Source organism: Triturus cristatus, chromosome 10 (genome assembly GCF_964204655.1).
Source record: "Triturus cristatus chromosome 10, aTriCri1.1, whole genome shotgun sequence".
Lineage (NCBI taxonomy): Eukaryota > Metazoa > Chordata > Amphibia > Caudata > Salamandridae > Triturus > Triturus cristatus.
Genome location: NC_140593.1, coordinates 226,231,888 through 226,253,595, shown reverse-complemented (window position 1 = coordinate 226,253,595; position 21,708 = coordinate 226,231,888). Strand labels below are relative to the sequence as shown.

Sequence of the window (21,708 nt, the reverse complement as noted above, 5' to 3'; positions counted from 1 at the left end):
AGTTTACAATGCAATGAAACAGTTACATTACTCTAAATGGAAAAAAAAGACGAACCGTAGTCACATTTGAAATGAACATGAATGTCTGTGCACATGCTAATAATAATTTAAAGTTTATGAAGAAAAAAAACCCATTGTAAGATGTTACAGATGTGGGTAGCGAAAAATGTGCAGAAAATACTTTTTAACATGAGAAATTATTCAACGTGTAGAAACAATCCTGAAAACTTTAGCACAATTCTGTTACAACCCTGTTCACACATATCCTATCGTGGAACTTTACATATATGTAATATAATTTTGTGAATTTGTTTAGTTTTACAGAGACTCTAGTGACTATCCGGAACAGGCACAACAACGTGGTACCCACAATGGCACAAGGAGTATTAGAATATAAAGAAGCATTTGGAGTGGATCCCATCACCAATCAAAACGTGCAGTATTTCTTGGACCGGTTCTACATGAGTCGAATTTCCATCAGAATGCTAATTAACCAGCATAGTAAGCAAAAATATTTTACTTTCCTTCAAGCCAAACATTATTGACCTTTTTTTATTATGGTTCAACTATCTGCCCATTTTAACCCCACTTTTCCTTCCAAATGCATTTATTAACTAAAAAACCATGCACTATAAAGCTTGTCCAGTGCAGCTGGTGACAATTGGTCTGGTTTGCAAAAGAAGGGTCAATTATTTTTTTTCGGATTGATGCTGATATTATAGATTTTGTCTTATTTTATCATTTATGAAGGTACCAAGAGTACAATTGAATAGCCAAAGAAATTGTAGATTTCCAGATCTACAATCTATCCTCTAGCCCAGTGATCCTCCAAGTACGGCCCGGGGGCCGCAAGCCCCCTGGGCAGCAGCAGCAGCACTGTGCTGATGTTTACTCGACTCAGCAATAACATGATTTAAAAAAAATATATACAGCAAACACTTATTTAAAGGTTAATTGCAGTTAGGGAAAGAACACCTTCATTTTAAAGACAGCCACTAGATGCACATGCTTTGCTTCCCCCGTACCCGCTTTACACTCCCCGCTGGTATTAGTGCGGCCCTCGGTCACACCATAGACCAAACTTTGCGGCCCCCGGGAAAATGTTTGTGAGTACCCATGCTCTAGCCTTACTCTGCATAGTTACAACATGATAGTCTAGAATTGTGGCAAAAGTATGCATTTTCTGTCATTGTCTCCTTTTATTTCACTATGTGAAAATATTTTTAGAAAGGTGAAAATCCCACTTCCATCAATATAAAATGTATATTAATCCAATCTTTATTTTGTAAGTAACTATGTGCGTTCTTCATGGCCACCCTGCCTTCCCCCAGGCACTTCTTTGGGAACATTGATTTTTACCACTTATTCACTAAAGTTAGTGTACGCAAAAATCAGCCTGCGTGTTGAATTTTCCTGAAATACCTGATATAGATTGTTTGGTTCAGTATTCATAGAACTCCAAATGCAATTCCACTTTTTACCTTTACAAAAACCTGTGGCCTGAAATCGTTTTGAGAATTGGAGACAATGTATTTTGAAATTTTCTCAAAATGTAACATAATTATTTGGATTCAGCAGTGAATGTGACAGTTGCAAAGTAAAGCAACGAATACACATTACATTAGAGGTATAACAAAGGGACTGAAAAGGAGTAATGCAAAAGAAAACCTAGGTATGTGCATGCTTAATAAGGTGAGCCGAGGGATAACCTTGGAATAATATGGTTTTTCCCCCTTGGGCTCAACAAAGTAAGGACATTTAGAATTTCAGCCATAGACTATATTGCAGTCATGAGCTACATTTATAGCTCAGCCCAACATACCAGATTCCGCCCCAGGCACCATTAATTCTTAGGCTAGAGTTTGGGAAAAAGAGAATGTGCCTTATTAAAATGGTGGGACCAAAACTATGTATTAATTAACAGTGAAACACTGACACTTATGGAAATGATGAGTGCATTCAGCAATACAAATGACAAACTGATATTTTTACAACCTCATCCACCTAGCAGTGGCAGCACTACGCCGGAATCTAAACCTGTATTCCTAGTATTACAACCTCAGAAGTGCACTGACCAAATAAGTACCAAAAGCTTCACCATCAGTTTGTGCTGAGCTAGGCAGATCATCTGCAGTGCTTTGTGCAGTCTGAAAGTTACCATCTCACCCATGGTTCTATACAGAGCAAGATGTGCTTTCTCAGCTGCTGGAATAGTTTAGCTGCTAATGCACAGATACCGTCAAATGCCACACACCTATGAATAAGAAGGGAGGCTGATGGTAGATCTGCATTAGCATACAACAGATGACTCCTACATGCCAGACCAGCGTGCAATTTTGACAGGTACCCTATAAGGCTGGTGGGGTACTGTTCAGCAAAGCTGCCTTCTCAGGCTTACTAGGACCACAGTCGTTTGCACATACGATGCTACCTCACATATTGGCAGTTTGAGTTTGCCTGGTCACATCTGGAGCAGAAAAAACAGTGTAGCCCACTGAAGCTCAAAACATAATGTGAGATACAAATCGCTATACAGTTGACTTGCCACATCCTAATTAGTGCTCTGTTCACTTCAAAAATGTATTTTTATGAGTTTGTTTCCTTTGGACTTGTAATTTGAATAAGAACTGTAACACAATTTATTTTATTACAGCACTACTTTTTGATGGCAGCACAAATCCAGCACATCCTAAACACATAGGAAGCATTGATCCTTTTTGTGATGTGGTGGAAGTTGTCAATGGTATGTGTCATTTTACAACTTTTGTTGCCTCCTTTAATGAAATATATATGTGATGGAACTGATAGTATTGCGGTGCCCTTTTTTAAAATAACTTTCTGTGCATAACGTAGCATTTTACAAGCATACTCGAACACACCACTTTTAATTAACTACTTTGAGAAAGCAGACCCCTTGTCATTCTAAGATGAATATGTTTCATTGTTGGAATTCACTGGGTGTTGCTTTTTTTATTTGTACTCATAATGTTTCAGCATTCTACTCGGTGGCAATGCGTCTTCCTCCTAGCTTCATACGAGTAAACCGTTGTACATGCCACCGTAAATACACAGTGCCTTAAAAATATTTGATTGCTTACTATGTGGAAATGCTTTACAGATAATTCATGTGCTGGATATTCATTATAGATTTGAAAAAAAGTATTACATATGAAAAGCGATGTTGCCCACATGCAGCTCTTTTTCCAGCATTTGCTCATGCATCATATTTATCTGTTTGCACAAACTAGTAAGTCCTGCCATAAACTGTCTGTAGAGTATTAGGGAATACATATGTTTTTGGACTACTGCTTACTCGACATTAAATGTTTTTTCTCACATTCCCAAAGAGGAAGTGTTCCCAAGAGGAAATCTTCTCTTTCGTGAATGCCTTCCCTCTCTGGAGTCGTTAATTTGTCAAAGTTTTGCGAGCGGATTTGGGTACCAGAACATTGATGTGTGTCATGCAGAATCACCATTTGGAATGGGCATCCCTTCTAAATAGTAATTTGGTATCGAGTCACAAAAGCCGTTTTAGCAGTCGGTAAAAATGTACTGTCTCCTAAAATGGCTTTAGTGCGTGGTTTAAAAGTGTTTTGCAGTTGCAAATTGCAATTCGGACTGTTTGAAGCTGTGAAAGCACTTATTAAATCAATTCTTAATGTACTAACGGCAGTTTATCGTCTCTGAAATCACTTCACTATTACTACTACACTTATTTGCAAAATGTATTTTCATTACTTCTGTACCATTGAGTACCAACTCCCTGAACTCAGTTAGGAATAACATTTCATTATTTTTTTTGTTCCTTTGAATGTGGGAGCAGTTTTTATTGTTGTTAATTAAAAAAATCTGTTTTTAATGAAATACAGATGCTTTTGAAAATTCCAAGATGCTGTGTGACCAGTATTACCTGGCTTCCCCCGATTTAAAGATTAAGCAGACGAATGGTAAGAACAACATAAAAGCAGCAAACACAGTATATGTACTTAAACAAAACAACACTTGAACACTGCTACTATACATATCAATATTTCTAACTGTTTCACAGAAAATGGAATATTTGCAAAATAATTATCACAAATGTGTCATCACCATTTACACGATTTTGCTATATACATAAAGATCTGTTGGTTAATCACACTTAAATGTGATATAAGAATAACAATCTATTCTTCTTTGATTTTAGGAAAAGCACCTGGCCATCCTATTCACATAGTCTATGTTCCGTCTCATCTTTATCATATGCTGTTTGAGCTCTTTAAGGTATGTGAATTTGAGTCAGAGTTCATAAAGTTCTCTATGTGTGATCATCTGTGAATTGACTTTTTTTTTAATGTGGTCTCCGTTGCTTTGTCCAGACCTGTTTGCTATGAATTTAGTGGCTTTCACTTGTACTTTTGTACCATTGGACATGCGGCGTCCACAGTTCAATTTCTCTGTTTCCTGTGAGTCAGCTTTCAGTAACCCACTCTTCAAATATTAACTCAGGATTACAGATCTTTTTGTTGTTTTACAGTAAGATGTTAGGTAATATGTCTTAAAGACATTTTACACAAGGTTGTGCATGATAGTGTGGAGTGAGTGAAGAATTTAGGAAAAAAAAATCTTTGAACAGTTGCAACTCCGAATGTATAAGTCTTGGTAGTAGTAATCATACTTTCATTTTACAAATAAAACTGAATGTACTCCAGCATTAGATCTTTCATATATTCACATGATTGTATCATACCCAATATCAGTTGGGGGATCCCTGGTAATCTTAAATGGCAGTAAAACTGTGTAAAAATGGCGTTGGCCTCAAAAACTGTGTTTGTTTAGTAGTACATCCACCTCATTTGAAGCAACCCAAACTTCAACAAATGAGGTGGAAGTGCTGTCTCTCCTATTCCCCCTAGAGGCCACCATAGCTGAAATTTCAGCTGCTTGTCATGTGTGAGAAGGTCCGCAAGGAGAGCTCCACTCTAACCCTATACACCTACTTTTTCTGGTGTACCCTAGGACTGAACGAGCCCTACCTTCAGCTTTCCGAGTATTTTGAGTTAATTTTAGGGTAAATTATTTTTCTCTGCAAGGGATACAATTTTCTCTGTCCCCAGCTGTCATCATAGCTGACAGAGCATATCTCTATTCAAATCTTGTTCTAGCTGTGGGCAGAAAAATATTTTTGATGGTCCACAAAAACTACGAATTTACTGCATTTATTCACAAGGCTTCTCGCTCTGATTAATGTATGGATGTCTTATCCAAGAATCTGAAGGACAGGAGAGGACGTTTGCACTAAATTTGTTGGATGATGAAAAGAAATACCTTCTTCTAAGGCTCTGGACTTTCACTTTATTACTTTCATTCATTTAGCCTTACTCTCTCAATAATGTAAGGCTGGGAGATCTTTTACTTTCAACTGTTCTGAATGAGAGCGTGTGAGGCTTGATTTGTGTATTGATGAATGTGACTGCAGTGACAAAAGAGCACCTTCATGCTGCCTGAATGTAATTGCTATGAATCCATGCCTGCATTATTGGTTGTTTGTGTTGAAACCAACAATGCTCCCATTAATGTATATATTACAAATAGTTTACTGTGTTTCCTTTCCTCAGAATTCAATGAGAGCAACAGTAGAAAACCATGAAGACAGCCCCTCTCTTCCTTCGATCGAAGTAAATGTTGTTTTAGGAAAAGAAGATTTAACAATCAAGGTAACCACTTCCCTTTGTAGTTATAAATTAAATAAGAAAAAGAGTCTGCTTGAGTCACATTTGAAATGCTACAGCATTTTTGTCACTATGAATTTCCCTACTACTGTGCTGAGCATGTTTAAGACGGGTACATAGGATCTTCATTGGCACACTCCTCTATTCCCCATATAATTTCCTTTATAATATTTTGGAAGGCAATACACCCAAGTGGATTCCACTTCAAACCCCTTTGCAGTGGGTGACATGGTGTTACAGCTCATGCAACAGTGTCTGAAGGTGATGTGATTCCAGCTATAACCTTGAAAGTTTCTACCGGAGAAGTCCAGCAAAATAGGTGTAAGGGTACACCAGGTGTTTTGAATAGGTCTAGAAGGATGGCATCCTGAACAAGTCTTCTCTAAAATCCACTTGCAAAGGTATGAATATTCTAAATTGGGTATTTTGAGACTCATGAATGCATTGGTCAGTCTTGAACCTCTAACCAGGTAACTGAGTATCATGGTGACATAGTCTTGGTGTGCCTGTATTCCAGAAAGATGGTGGGCTTTTAATAGATGTTTGCTGCTTAGATATAAGCCAATCTGACAAGTAGGTTCTTCATTCCCTTTCAAAACTTTAAGAAGCCTTCTTTAAGTCTTAATTTTTAAGAGAGGTCGTTCCACAGTGAAAAGATCTGTATAGGAAAGGATCTACCTTGAAAATCTTGGGAGTCAAAGGGTGGATAGATGGCAGATTTCTGCCTGGTTTGTTAATAATGCGGGACAATGTTAGGTATTCAGACAGGCAGGGCCATGATGTGCCTTCTGGAAGATGCATTGATCTTTTTGTGAACAGTTTTCAGAGCATGTGTCATGTAGTCAGGACGTTGCAGCAGAAAGCTCAATTAAGGTTAATGCTTCTGCCTTTTTTGCAACTTGGAAAGTTAGGTGTTTTTTCGGAGTCCACTGTAACTACCATTTCATTGGTAAACTCTAGTAATCACAACTGCATGCACTTGGGGCATTGTTGTGAAAGAACATTATGCTCTCACTCTCAGTGAAGCTAGCCAATAGACCGAGAGACAGAATTTTAATTAACACAAAAGGTCATGGTTATCACCAGTCCTAATTAGAGGCCCAATTATTAAATAAAGTCTCAAAAGTGCACCCATGTCCTTACATTAAGTGTAGATATATGGCTTTCATGAATTCACAAGACTTTTTAGAAGTAGACCAATAAATAGAACTTCTAGAAAATATTTGTAAAATGCTATTTAGCATGAGCAAATATGCAGGTGTAGATTTGCTCATGCAAAAATCTGAGTGTATGCAAGTTCACTTTCCCTCCAACCACTTTTTCCCCAACCCTGGAAGACGTTTTATGTCTGCTATTGTCAGGAGTAAATTGCCAGCCTTTCTCAGTATTGGAAAAGATTAGAAAAGAGTTGGTGAAAACCCTTTAAACAAGCAAGTAAGTAGTTTTGCACAGACTCAAAAAGGCATTCCAACCCTGGAACTATTGCTTACCCCACTACCTTCATCCCCAGGATGTAGAGCTGCTGAAACATGGCAACATAAGGGAATTGCTAGTATTTAAACCCTACTATGGAAGGAGCCCTGGCATAATCAGAGAGGCTATTCCAGACCTCTTATATAATGAGATTGCTGCCATAATTTGTCGCTGCATTAAATGGAACAAAAGGGACAAGTGGATTTTGTTACAGGACAAGTAGATCTATGAAGCAACCTGCCCCGTAGACATGTAGCTATTTTATTAAATTCCACACCCCTGATATTTTTTTAACATAATTATTTTTAATCCACCAAAGCTCATAATGTTTGGTGGCACATTGCCAAATACTCTTCTGGAAGATATAGCCACATTTCTGCATAATTGTATACTCATGAGGCCCTATGTTTTCACCTGTGACATGTGGTGTAGTCATCCTTATTTTTTTGGGCCATGCATGTGTAATATTGTTCAAATCTGTATTCAGCAGTGAATGTGATGGATATATTCACTGTTTCAAATATTCGTGCTTGTTATAACACTAGCATTTTGTAAGAAAATAAGCTGATTTGCAGCCGCAGTTGCTAAATATTTACAGATTGCAGTGAGTAACAAAGAAAACTGCCTGTTTCCAGATTTCAGATAATGGAGGTGGGGTTCCTCTGAGGAAAATTGAGCGTCTCTTTAGCTACATGTATTCTACGGCTCCAAAACCAATGATGGACAACTCTCGAAACGCTCCCTTGGTAAGAAAGTTAAGAAGCTAATATGATGTGTTATTTGGCATTTGTATAGTGCGTTTGCAAAAAGGCGGCCAACGGCTTGTATGGCATTGCAGTAACTTTTGGTGTTGGTGGGCGGTCACTTCCAACAAGTCTCACTAAAACTCTTCTCAGCTCTTGATAGCTATGGCACAAGCAGCAGGAAGTTCTCGATTGAAATTCTTGTTAAGTTAAAGCAGTAAAACAATTTTGAAGTCAAAAACACAAAACAATAGAAGTTCCAAAACAATTAAAAAAATATATAGACAAAATCATTAGTTAACACAACAACTAGAACAGACTATGGGAAATCAGCGATATGATCTTTTAAAGTTTTAGGAACAAAGGACAAATGCACCTAGAAAAGGTGAGGCGCCATTGAAAACATTTCTCTGGGACCCACATGCAATTTCAGACTGACTACAATGTAGTACAGTTCAGATACACAAAGCCTGGATGCTGCGGTCAAAGTAGAGCCTAAGTTAGAGTTTGGTGGATGGGTCAGGCTGAAAAAAAAGCACCGCATATCCCTTCCTCTCACAAATGCATTATTATTTTCTGTGGCACTTGTAATAGGATGATGTGCCATTGAAAACATTTCTCTGAGAACCACATGCAATTTCAGGCTGACTACAATGCAGTACAGTTCAGATACACAAAGCCTGGATGCCGCGGTCAAAGTAGAGCCTGAGTTATAGTTTGGTGGATGGGTTACGCTGGGAAAAAAAGCACTGGATATTCCTTCCTCATTATTACAAATGCATTATTTTCTGAGGCACTTGTAATAAGGCAGACAGGATATCCTTTGTGAAAGAGTAACTCATTTGCCAAGCTCTGAATTAGGCCCTTTGCCTTTTTCAGGAGGTCCAAATTTCCCAGCAGAATAAGGTGCAAGGCCGAAGTCAGCAAGAGTCCCTCAGAGGTGGATTGGTCGTCGTTGAGCTCCTGCTAAAGTCATTGTTTTTGGTGCCGAAAGCTCTCAACAGGACAAAGCTGGATTTTGTTGCCACCATGATCACTTCATTGCTGGGTTGGAATTACTTCCTCACCACTTATGTAATCTTGCAATTGTATACCACACAACTGCTAATAGTGTGGCATCTTCGCAGTCATACACAGACTTGTTTGTTTGGAGAGCGTGTGTAATGAGAAGTTTGACACTTTAACTCCTATCATAATAGTGCTGTTAGCTGACAAACTAGGTTGGCTGTTAGTTGTCCCTTGATATGGGGCCCATTGACAGCCAAGTTTTAGTGCAGTTGTTCACCAGGGCTACATGTTGCAGTTACTCATCATTCAAGCGTTATGCCAAGTAAGGGTGGGCGGAATTTGCGAAATTGACTTTCGCAAATTATCGCGAAATTGCTCAAAATCTCCGCGAGAATGCAGAACTTTCGCGAAGATTGCTTTTCCCGCCCGTTCGCGATGTGTTTTTGCGTGCTTGCGGGGAAATATATCTCCAACTTGCCCATGCGGTCGCTAATGGGCGCAGCCATCTTGCTCGCGATGCTTATTTCCTGTTCGAGATCGCAATGACGTGTTCGCGATCGCAAACTCTAGCGGGATAGCGCTACTGGCTACCAACAATCCAACATCTTGTGGCGCGCGCGTGGGTACACATTTTTAAAGCACAAACAAGAAAAATACTTTCGTTTCGCGGCAGATTGCGAAAGTTTTTAAATTTTCGCGCTCTCCGCGGGGACGCAAAAATGTCAAAATATCGCAAATTCCGCGAGCGGAACGAAATTTACCGCCCAGGCCTAGTGCCAAGTCATCTGTTTTATGTTTTAGAAAAAGCAGTCATCTTGTACAATTAGGCCCCACTAAGACGTGGCTGGAAATGTATCATAGTGAGAGTTTAGAATAGTTGATTCTTGTATCTTGAAAGAAAGGGGAAATTATGACTGCTTCGTAAGCTGAGGAGGACAGCGTGTACCTGCACGGGGACTGCAAGTCCCAGGGAGCTCTGCTGCTAATTGCCCGCACCTGTGACTGCCTGTGGGAGCCTACTTGACTGCTCGCGGCACCCGCTTTGCGGGACGCGTTCGGACGCACGCCGGGCGAAGCGCGTGCCCGTTTGCGCCAGTTGAGGCCGGGCTGGGCCCCCCCCTCTAAATCCGTCAAAATCCCAAGGTTAGTCCGCTTCAATTCATTGTCTCTCCTCCCTGAAGGTGTTATTAAGTAGGAATCCTGTTTTGTTACCACACGCCGCCCAAAGATGAATATGCGAGAGGGAAAGGGGAGAAACGCGCTACCTGTCTATCTCTCGATCCCCTCCAGTCTAAACGATCATCATTCGACGGTCTGATGTCTGCTCGTACTCCTGACCGCTGCCTGGTTACAGATACTGATTTCTATGATATGGCAGACGATGTCAGACAGTCCCCGAATGTGCCATTGGAAACACCCATCACATCAAAGTTATATCATCCCCTCATCCGTTGAGTCGGTGCAAAAGGGCACAGCAAGTAGTTGACTCCCACGCATTACTACGTGGTCTGTGCCTCAATCCAAAAATCAAACTCTTGATCCAATCCCGGAGCCTTCATCAAAGAGGAAGCGGGGAGGGGGCCCTCAGAGGCAGAAAACTGCAAAATTGCAAAGGACTAATACAAATGGAGGAACTGCATCTTCAACGATAGTAGATCCTCCCCCTACCACCTCTGGGGGTTCAAATTTAGACTCAGTGGGTGATCCCTCCCTCGAAACTAATGAGGCCATGTGGAACAAACTGGGAAATCTAATTTCAAAATCTTTAATTCCTATCATCCACAGACTGACAAAGATTGAGGAAAGACTAACTAATTTTGAAGGTTATGTCCAATTTCTGTACTATTGAGGGTTTATTGGCCCAAACTAACTTGTCTCCTGTAATTGCATCCAACGAGTTGAGTAACACTGTAGTAGCAAAGCCTATACCCCCAAACCTCCAACAATTAGGCCATTGCTACTACCATCTAGCGTCAAGTAGGCTCCCACAGGCAGTCACAGGTGCGGGCAATTAGCAGCAGAGCTCCCTGGGACTTGCAGATACCAATTCTGTTGTTGGTATAGTTGTATCGGGTGGCAAAGTGGCGAATTAGGGAGTATGTCTAGAGAATTTGCTCAGTCTATCCCGAGCACTCTGGGGGGTGGAGGAGGAAAGTAGACCCTGTGCAAGGCCAGTAAGTGACATTGCACAATTGTCCACCACTCGTGCTTTAGCAAATCAGGCCAGCTCTGCACCAGGGACATATGGCCGAGAACCCCCCCTGATGCATGAGAGATTGGACTGTAGCTCAGCCTCAGAAGGCCCCCGAGCCCTGCACCTTCCTCCGGCTGCCGCCTCTTTGGTGGTGGTCCTGAGGAACGTTCCGGCTCTACAGGTTGGGCAGATTGAATCCACCGAACAGTTAATGGCTAAAACCATGCACTGGCTTACTACTCAATTGAAGGAAGTCGGGGGTCTGGGATTGGGATATTTGTAATCCGATGAATATGGCCAGACGTTCAGCATGGATAGGACATTCCACGAAGGATGGGAGGGGTGATTGCGTAGTTGCCAACTTCAACAATGAGCATGTTGTTAGACTTCTCCTGGACCATCTAGGTAGTAGAAACCAAGGGTACCATTCTGGGAAAATTTCTCTTCTGCCCTTAGGTGTTTTTTTTATAGACCTCGCCACTCCCCTCTGATAGGGTGGGGCACTCCATGTGTAGCGAAATATCTGTGGGTATCCCATAGAACTATATATAGATCCTCTGATTTAAATTTAGCTAATAGATTTGCCCCCTTGTCCGGTCTAGATGCTTGCGACTGACTACAATCTGTAGATTTACCCAGGATAGAGAATACCGTTATTCAGCTTGCTCTTTCCCCCGTGACCGATTTGAGATCCCAGTTAGTAACCCCAAACCCCCCAGAGAGTACTGAGAACCCGTTATCGATAGATAGGGGAGGCAGTACAGTTTCTACCACACTAAGTGTAATATCTTGGAATATTGCTAGTCTTCCATCGAGGACTACTTCTTCTGATTGGTCATCCTTCAGAGAGAACTATGGCATTATCGCTTTTCAGGAGACTTGGTCACTGAGTACGATCTTTCGTCCTAGCTATTTGGCCTTTGGTAAACCGGCAATCGCACGACCTAAAGGGAGACCCTCTGGGGGATTGATTATTTGGGCTAGACAGCAGGCAGGTTATCAGGTGGAAGAGCTAACGATTGACAACCGTGATATCTTGGGTATGAAAATTCGTGTTAAATATGAGCCAGAGCTTATATTCATTAATGTTTATGCAAGAGGGATGGTGGGAGGGAAAGCCTCACCAACCATTTCTAGACTGGATTCCTTCATTAAATCATTAAAAGGGGTAAATCACCGGGTAATTGCTGGTGATTTCAACTGTACATTCGAGCCACTTGCCTTAGAAGATGGAAGTCTTACCAGTGACGAGGATGCGACCTGGGGTATACCACTTCTAACGCTCCCCCAATTAACAAATGGTCAGAGGCAGTTCTCCAATTAAAAAGCTTATCTTTGGAGAGGGGCCTCAGGGCAGTCAATGGGAGATCGAAATCAGATTGTGAAGGCACCCATACTTTTAACAATGGGTTAAGAAGTAGCAGAATTGACTACTTCTTTATTAATTTAGAACTATGGTCAAGGTTATGGGACATGGAGGTTCAACATAGAACAGAGAGTGACCACAATCCATTAATATTGACACTTGAGGTAAAGGGCCAACCCATGGTGAGGGCAGGAACTGAAATTGCGACGGCAGATGTAATTATGTCCCAAGACTGTCGCAGACTAAGATGGGCACTGGTCTCAGAAGACGAGGGCACTATGTACTTGATAAAGTCAACTCTTGAAGACACCCTATTAGCTCTCTCACATCTTGATATGCATGAGGCCTCTCTTCCTGCCCTTACAAAGGCTCATGAGGACCTATTTGCAAAGTTGAAAGCTTTTTTTACAAAAAACAAAAGACCCTTTTTAAGCAGGCTATCCAAAAATCAGCAAAATGGTACGACGGGGCATGTAGGATAGCATTTAGGCACCTCTCACAAGCTATCAGGTTGGGAGACCCGCTGGAGGTTAGGAAAGCAAGGTCTGAATATAAGGAAACCCAACAAAGAGCAAAGAAGACCTTTGATGAAAATAGATGGAAGGATTTGCTACATGCAAGCAACGGGAAAAACTGGTGTCTGTTCTGGCAAATAGTTAAATGGGGTACTGGTGACATAGGGCCGGTACCAGTTAATAACATTCCACCAGAAGTATGAGTCGCGCACTACCAGACCCAGTTTGCATCTACCGTAGGTAGCCCAAGACATTACCCTCGAGTAATTTCTGATACAGTCCTAACCTTTGATATAGGGGGCATTGAGAGAGTTTTGGATGGTGTGCCAGCAGGCAGGGCCCCGGGTCCGGATTGTATCCCGGCGGATATATTTAAATCCGATAGGCAGAATTGGCTCTAATACATTCTTATTATAGTTAACGGCCTGGCAAGAGGTGCCCCCTTACCAGAATCCTGGCGCGGGGCAGAAATCATTCCCATTTATAAAAAAGGGGACCGCGCCAGTCCAAGTAACTATAGGCCTATAAGCCTTGTAGACACTGTACAAAAGATTGTGGCCATACTAGTGCTAAGTAGGGAAAATATGTGGATAGATGACAACGAAATTCTATCCACCTTTCAAGTGGGTTTCCGTCCTCACGTTAGCACTATCGATCACGTTTTTAGATTCATGATGCTATATTGGAACACTGGTTTAAGAAGGGGGGACTCTCTATGCTGCATTTATAGACCTTAAATCTGCATTCAACTTAGTGCCCCGTTACAAGTTGTGGGACACACTTAAGGAAGCAGGGATGTCCCCTGAGATTCTAACTTTTATTATTAAGCTTCATGAGTCTAATTATGCCCAGGTTCGGTGGGGACAACAGGGTGAGCTAACAGATCGCTTCCCTGTGAACAAGGGCGTACGGCAGGGGTGTGTTTTGGCCCCTACCCTTTTCTCATTGTTCATAAATAATGTTATCTCATATTATACTGAGTTTCCAAATGACGCCCCCACTCTTGCCGGTTCGAGGGTTCCGTTTTTAGGTCTCGGCTGCGAAGGCTGCGCTTGCGCAGTCTCGCTCCGAGATTTAATGACTTGGAGAAGAGGGGCTTGAACCCGCTCCTCTTCTCCCCTGTTCTCCATTGGCTGGCCTCTTGAATGCTGGCCAGCCATTGGAGAAGAGGTCAGTCATTCCAAACAGGCCCCGTCCTTTTCGGATCGGGGGGCGTGTTTTTTGCAAGAAGTCTAAAGGAGGAGACAACAGCAAAACACGCCCCCGAATCCGAAAACGACGCTGCCTTTCTCCGAGGCATTTCTGCTCTGCCTCGGAGAAAGGCGGTGGTGTCTTCCGGTGCCCTCTTTACTTGTTTTCTTCGAAAGGGACGCTCCTTCTAACTATCTGTTCTCAAGGGCTGGGCTCCCTAATTATAGGCAGAGAGGTAGGACAAACTCCGGAACCTCTTGTGTTATTCTCGTAAAACTCAGGGCCCGTAAATTAGAGATTATAATCAACAATTATAGGCAGAGAGGTAGGACAAACTCCGGAACCTCTTGTGTTATTCTCGTAAAACTCAGGGCCCGTAAATTAGAGATTATAATCAACAGACGATTTGTCATGTTAAAAAGCCATAATGACTAGGGGTAATATGCGAGTAGTTTAGGTTAAGCCAATGCTCAACCTTCCTATCCACGTTTGTTTTCTTAAATATGCGGAAACGAAAAGTTTCTTACCTGTCGGTGTAGTTTTGCAGCTTGAAGATCTTTCTGGATTCACTATGCTGTGCATTATTCCGCGATCTTGTGGTTGGGTCCGGATTCGTAGTCTTTTCTTTGTTTTTTTTTTTTTTTTTGTAGCCCAGGTGGGCGTCGACGTCCACCATTTGGTGCACCTCCCGTGACGTCGTCGTGCTTCCTGCGGAAGTCCCACCTTTGGGGCGCCATCTTCGGGTTCTTTTTTCCCTTTTTTTTTTTTTTTTTTTTTTTAACCCTAGGCGATTGATTAATCCTTTTGTCCATATTTCTGTACGTTTCCACTTCTTTGATCCTATCCATTTCACCCCCTCTTCCTCCAGCCTCATCTTCCTGGCGGAGGTGGGTGGGTTCGCTAGTGAATCCAGAAAGATCTTCAAGCTGCAAAACTACACCGACAGGTAAGAAACTTTTCGTTTTGCAGTGTGAATCTTTCTGGATTCACTATGCTGTGCATAGATTTTGTAGCGGTTTTCCTACTTTTGCGGTGGCTGGGTGGAAGATGATCGCTGGTCGTTGAAAATGTGTTGTAGCACCTTCTGTCCGACCTGTGCTTCCTTATTCATTTGAATGTCCACGCAGTAGTGCTTTGTGAACGTGTGCACAGATGCCCAAGTTGCTGCGAGACAAATGTCTTGGATGGGCGTGTTTGCCAGGAAGGCAACTGTGGTCCCCTTCTTCCTTGTGGAGTGAGCTTGGGGCCCCTCCGTTAGCTCCTGTCCAGCCTGTTTGTGACAGAATTGAATAGCGAGGGCAATCCACCTAGCGATGGTGCCCTTGGTGACTGGTCTACCAATGAAGCTAGTAGCAAAGGACACAAACAGCTGCTTCGACTTCCTGAGTTCCTTGGTTCTTTCAATGTAGTGCATCACGCTCTTCTGGCATCGAGGGTGTGCAGGGCCTTTTCTGCGTTAGTAGTCGGGTTTTGGAAGAAACTCGGTATCTGGATACTCTGATTCATGTGGAACGCCGACACTACCTTGGGCATAAAGTGTGGGTCCGTCCTCAGGACTACCCTGTCCTTGTGAATTTGAATGTAGGGCTCCTGCAGCGTTAGTGCTTGAAGCTCACTCACCCTGCGTAGTGAGGTTATGGCCACTAGAAAGGCAGTTTTCATCGTCAACATTTGTAGAGTGGCCTTGTGAATGGGTTCAAACGGCGCCTTCATGAGCTCCGTCAGAACCACGTTTAAATTCCATGCTGGCGGCGGCAACCTTTTCGGGGGTGCCATTCTTTTGGCTCCCTCCATGAATCTCTTCACCACCTGCGAGGTGAAGAAGCTTCCACCCTTCTCACCTCTGGTGTAGGCAACGATCGCTGCTAGGTGTACCCTTAGGGAGCTCGAGCAGAGGTTACTCTTTAGAAGGTGTGTGAGGTACCTCAGCACAGTTGAGTCTCTTGTCATTCTGTTTTGCAGGCCCTTTTTCCTGCACCACACCGTGAATCTCTTCCACTTTGCGCTGTAGCACTTTCTTGTAGTAGGTTTCCTTGCCTCCCGTAGCACTCGCATAGTGCTCTGAGGTAACCTTAGGTGTGCGAACTCTAGGTCTTCAGGAGCCATGCTGCTAGGTTGAGTGTCTCTGGCTCTGGGTGCAGGACCTCCCCGTTTTGCATTGAGAGCAGGTCTTTTCTCCTCTCGAACCTGTACGGTTTGCCTTGCGCCATTTCTTGAATCTGTGAGAACCATGTCTGCCTCGCCCACTGTGGAGCCACCAGGATCAGAGTCATGTTGCTGGTTCTGCACTTGTCGAGCACTCTGTGCAACAGGGGTATCGGTGGAAAGGCGTAGGCAAATGTCCTCCACCAGCTTATCCATAGGGCATTTCCCTTGGATTGCTGATCTGGTTGCCTGGACGCGAAGCTTCGGCATTTTGCATTGTGGCGTGTTGCAAATAGGTCTATTGTGGGAGTTCCCCATCTCTGGAAGATTTTCTCCGTTTCCTGGCCATTGAGCTCCCACTCGTGTGATGCTGAGGTCTGTCTGCTTAGCCAGTCTGCCTCCACATTGTCCTTCCCTGGTAGGTGAATTGCCAGTAGATCTATTTTGAGAGGTATGGCCCATCTCCAAATCTCCTGAGCTAGGGATGAGAGGGGAAACGACTGTGTCCCCCCTTGTTTGTTGATGTAGAACATCGCCGTGGTGTTGTCTGTCTGTACCAACACCCTCTGGCCGAACAGGTGTCTCTGGAATGCCTTCAGGGCTAACAGTATCGTTTTCAACTCGAGGTAGTTGATGTGGCGGACCGCGTCTGCTGGGGCCCATAAACCCCTCACTCTGAGGTTGTCCATGTGCGCTCCCCATCCCTTCTGCGATGCGTCCGTGGTAATGGTCATTGTTGGGCTTGGTGGTGTCAGGCTTCTCCCCGTTGTTATGTTGTCTCTGTTCCACCAAGTTATCTCCTCCTGCACTGCGTGCGTAACAACCACTAGATCCTCCCAACTTCCGTTTGCTTGTGACCATTGCTGTTGCAGCCATTCCTGGAATGGTCTCATGTGCAGGCGTACATTCGGCACCAGCTGGATACAGGACGCCATCATCCCCATCATCTTGCTCACCGCCCTCACTGTCAGAGCTCGCCCCTTCTGGTAGAGCTGCGTCTCCTTCAGTAGAGCATCTGTCCTCCTGTCGCTGGGCACTACTGTACTGTTGAGGGAGTTGATCTTTGCCCCCAGGAAAATCTTTACCTGTTCCGGTTCCAGCGATGATTTTCCCCAGTGGATGGAAAATCCCAGATTTGTGAGGGTGTCTGTTACGCGTTTTGCGTGCCTCTCGCACTTCTCGCGTGAGCTTGCCTTGACCAGCCAGTCGTCCAAGTAGGGGTATACGTGTATTCCCTGCTTTCGTAGGTGTGCCGCTACCGCCGACAGGCATTTCGTAAAGACCCTTGGCGCAGATTTTAATCCGAAGGCCAGGGTTGTGAACTGGTAGTGTTCCTGTTCGATGTTGAATCTTAGAAGGCCCTTGTGCCTTCTGTTTATTGGGATGTGAAGGTAGGCATCCTTGAGGTCCACGGTGACCATGAAGTCCCCTTCTCTTATCTGTGGCAGTACCTCCTGCAGTGAAGTCATTTTGAACCTTTGCGTTCTGATGAACTTGTTTAGGTAACGGAGGTCCAGTATGGGTCTGAGGTCTCCGTCTACCTTCGGCACCCCGAAGTAGTTTGAGTAGACCCCTTTGTTGCGTTCCCTGAACGGCACCGTCTCTATGGCTCCCTTTTGTAGGAGTTTCCGCGTTTCTTCTCTGAGTATTGCCAGTTCTTGGGCCGATCTCTGCCTTCCCTTCGGCTTCCTGTTTGGAGGTCTTTTCTCCAAGTCTACGCAGTATCCGTACTGCACGATGTTCCGTATCCACTTGTCTGTGGTTATACGCCGCCACTCCTGAAGGTAGAACCTCAGCCTTCCGCCTACTGGTGACGTATGCTCGTAGGCTCTTGAATCTTCTCTTCCCCCTGATGACACTTTTTTGCGCCTCACCCTTGGGGACCTTACGAGGGTAGGCGTCTTCTTGCGTGCTGAGTCACTTCGAGGAGGGCTGATCGCCCCCTCTCCTCCTTTGGCCACGTCCGTTCCCTCTCCCGCGAAAGGACTGGCCCCGAGGTTGATATTGCCAGTTTTGCTTCTGCTGACTTTGTCCGTGACCTTCGCCCTGCTGACCTTGCTGGAACGCCTGGTGCGACGTCCCCTGTTGGCTTCCACCCCTACCGTAGGGTCTCCTCGAGGGATTTCCTCGTCTCATTCCCCTCAGCTGTAGGGCCCCCATGGACCTCGCTGTCTCGTTTTCCTTCTTGAGCTGGGTGAGCTTTTCGTCCACCGTTGCTCCGAACAGTGTCTCTCCGTTGAAGGGGGTGCCAAGGATGTTGTTTTGCACTTCCGGTTTGAATCCCGAGATTCTTAGCCATGCATGCCTCCTCTCTGTGACCCCTATGGCCATGAGTCTTGCTGAAGTCTCTGCCCCATCCAACGCCGTCTTTATACAGGAGTTGGCGATGTTCTTGCCTTCATCCACCAGGTGAGAGGCTCTCTGGCGGTATTCTTCGGGGAGGTGCTTTACTAGCTCCCCCATCTCATCCCAGTGTTGGTATTGGTGTCTATTGAGGAGTGCATTCGAATTCGCCATGCGCCAGTGCATTGCGGCGTTCCTCTCGACCTTTCTGCCTGTGAGGTCGATCCTCCTGCTCTCCTTATCCGGAGGTGGCCCCGAAGTTGCTGGAACGTTGGCCCTTCTCCTGGCCGTGGAGGCTATGATGGAGTCTGCGGTGACGCTACCCTTGATGTAAGGTGGGTCCAGGGAGGAGTGCTTATATTTCTTCTCTGTCCTGGGCGTGATCGACCGGCAGGTGGCAGGCTCCTTGAAGGCTTCTCTCCCCTGGTTCATCACGCTTTGTAGCATGGGGAGGAACTGACTCCTAGTCTGGATGGGGAGCAGTGTTTCGACGAGAAAATCGGCTTTCGGCCTCTCCTCGTCGAGTTTGACGCCGAAGGCCATTGCTGCGCTCTTCACCACCATATTGTATACCCCGATGTCGTCGGGTGGCGAAGGCCTCGAGGGGTACGTGTCCACGGCCTCCTCCGGGTTTTCGGTGTCGAGATCGTGCCATTCGACGTCGTTGCTGGTAGATGCCGCCGATTCGTAGAACGACTGTTGGTCTTCTTCCTCGGCTTCTTCCTCATAATAGGGCTCCTCTTCTTCCTCGAGATCCCTTGTCAGCCCTTCGGCGTCGAACTCGCCTTCGACCTCGACGACGTCCGCCGATGAAACCGTTGGAATCTTGAATTCCTTCATCCTGGCGTCGAACTCCTTCTTCCTTTGAAGGATGTTCTCCATTTCGGCCTCGAGCCGCCTCTTCTTTTTCTCCATTTCGGAGATGCTTTCGGCGTCGACCGCGGGTCTCTTCGATGAAACTTGCGTCGACGTCGAACGTTCTTTCTGCGTCGATCGGCCAGTTTCATGGGACGATTTCGACGACCCTTGCCTTTCGGCGTCTTTCTGCCCCAGGGAGTCCTTTTGTAAGGATCCGCTGGGCCTTTTGTCCGAAGTTCCCCCTTTGGACGTCGAAGTTTTCGGCGCCGGGGCTCCCTTCGTGGACCTTGACTCAGTTTTTCTCGAGTCACCCTCGTGTTTTCGAGGTGTCTTTTGATTTGCGCTCGACGATTCTCTTACCTCGTCTTCTTTTTTCTTGTCGGTCTCTACGACCGTGAAGTTTTCGGCTGTCTCGGCGACGTTGTCCTCGTCGTCTGTGTCGAGGCCCAGCTCGTAGAGTGTCGGGGGTTTCCCTTTGCCATCCATGTTGGCGTTGGCTCTTCTCTGCCTCTCTCTCACTCTGAGTGTCTTCGGCGCGAAGGCTGAGCAGGCGTTGCAGTCGATACTCCGGTGATCCACCGGTAGGCAGAGGTTGCAGACCGGATGCTGGTCTTTCTGCGCGAACTTGTGGTGGCAGTTTGGGCAGAACTTGAATGGCGTCTTGTCCATTTCGCTCAGGGTCTCTGAGCGTGCATTCTCCAAGGCTGTCGAAGAAAAAAGGTTCGCTGGTCCTCTTTCTTCGCGCTCCTGATGAAATCTGTTCTATTCCTGATGTCTTCTCTTGATTCTATCGATGAAACTCGCTTTTCTTCCTTCTTCCTCCGAGTGAATTTCTGGAGCTTCCCGATGACGATCCAGACCCAACGGCGGAAAAAAGAATCTGAAGATGGCGCCCCAAAGGTGGGACTTCCGCAGGAAGCACGACGACGTCACGGGAGGTGCACCAAATGGTGGACGTCGACGCCCACCTGGGCTACAAAAAAAAAAAAAAAAAACAAAGAAAAGACTACGAATCCGGACCCAACCACAAGATCGCGGAATAATGCACAGCATAGTGAATCCAGAAAGATTCACGCTGCAAAACTTTTCTATAGCATTATGTTACCAGCTGGCGTCTGACTATGGGTGGGTGGCTAAACCAGAATTAGTTGAGGTGACTGCAGCTGTCCGTTTCTGCCCTTTCTTTGTATCCGACAGCCTTGTTTCAATATGGCGGCGCCTCTGTCGAAATAGGATAGTCCGTCGTCGGTTTTGTACCGCGGTGTCGCCGCTGGGGCAGCTCGCACAGACGCTTGCAGCCAGAGCCGGTGGCAGGGAGTTCATCTCTGGCTGTCTGCCGTTTAGTGCCCGGGCCTGTCTGTAGCGCCCGGTTCTCCTCCTCCCCTCACCGGTGCCTCACTGCTTTAGGATGGGGCTGCTCTCCCGGCTCTTGGGCTGGCTGCGCTCGCTCTTCTGGCGGGAGGAGATGGAGATGACTCTGGTCGGGCTGCAGTACAGCGGCAAGACCAGCCTGGTGAACATCTTAGCGGTGAGTGCCAGAGTTGATGGGGAAGGGAGATAATGGGGTTTTTGAAGAGGCAGGTGAGAGCGGTGGGTGGAGGCTGGAAGGGAGCAACTGGAGGGGTATGCGGTGCTTTGAGCAGGTGGACAGTTGAAGTGCTGCAATAAACAACCCAAAAGTATTTTATGTTGGAATAGAGTAGTGTTTACAGATGTGACTGTGCTTCTACTTGGCGTTTATCAAACCAGCGAGTGCATTCTGGGGAGTGTAGTCATGGTTTAGTTGGAGCAGCTCTCATGGAAACAAATGTATATGCCGAAGGAAAACGCTATTGGAAAACGTGTGTCCTTGGCGACAGCCATCTGGTAACCTCAGGGAAGAGTGGCTCATCAGTGCTCGTTCTCTCGATCTTCGCTTTTAATATTTGTAATCGATGACACGATGAACCATTCAAACCTGACATCGGGCAACGTGATCTCACTATAGATATAGAACCTGACCCCGGATGTAGAAATAGTGGAAGCTGCCAGCCAAGAACACAATGTTAATATTGGTTGAGGCTGACTGTATTCAGCTCCAAAACATAAATAAACGGATTAGGGATCCGGGGAAGGACAGCCAATATCATGACCATGTTTTTTTGTTGTTTTTTTTTGGGGG

At 45.1% G+C, this 21,708-nt stretch overlaps 1 protein-coding gene across 2 annotated transcripts in view; it reads left to right on the top strand.

Annotated features, from left to right (window-relative positions):
- LOC146789246 (pyruvate dehydrogenase (acetyl-transferring) kinase isozyme 2, mitochondrial-like) overlaps positions 1–21,708 on the top strand; it is a 77,609-nt gene that overhangs the window by 42,918 nt on the left and 12,983 nt on the right. For both annotated transcript variants that reach the window (XM_085630865.1, XM_085630866.1), the window contains exons 4-9: positions 317–501; positions 2,654–2,743; positions 3,870–3,947; positions 4,187–4,263; positions 5,598–5,696; positions 7,820–7,930. In XM_085630865.1, the coding sequence (XP_085486991.1) occupies positions 317–501; positions 2,654–2,743; positions 3,870–3,947; positions 4,187–4,263; positions 5,598–5,696; positions 7,820–7,930 (640 nt within the window). The remainder of the gene's footprint in view (positions 1–316; positions 502–2,653; positions 2,744–3,869; positions 3,948–4,186; positions 4,264–5,597; positions 5,697–7,819; positions 7,931–21,708) is intronic.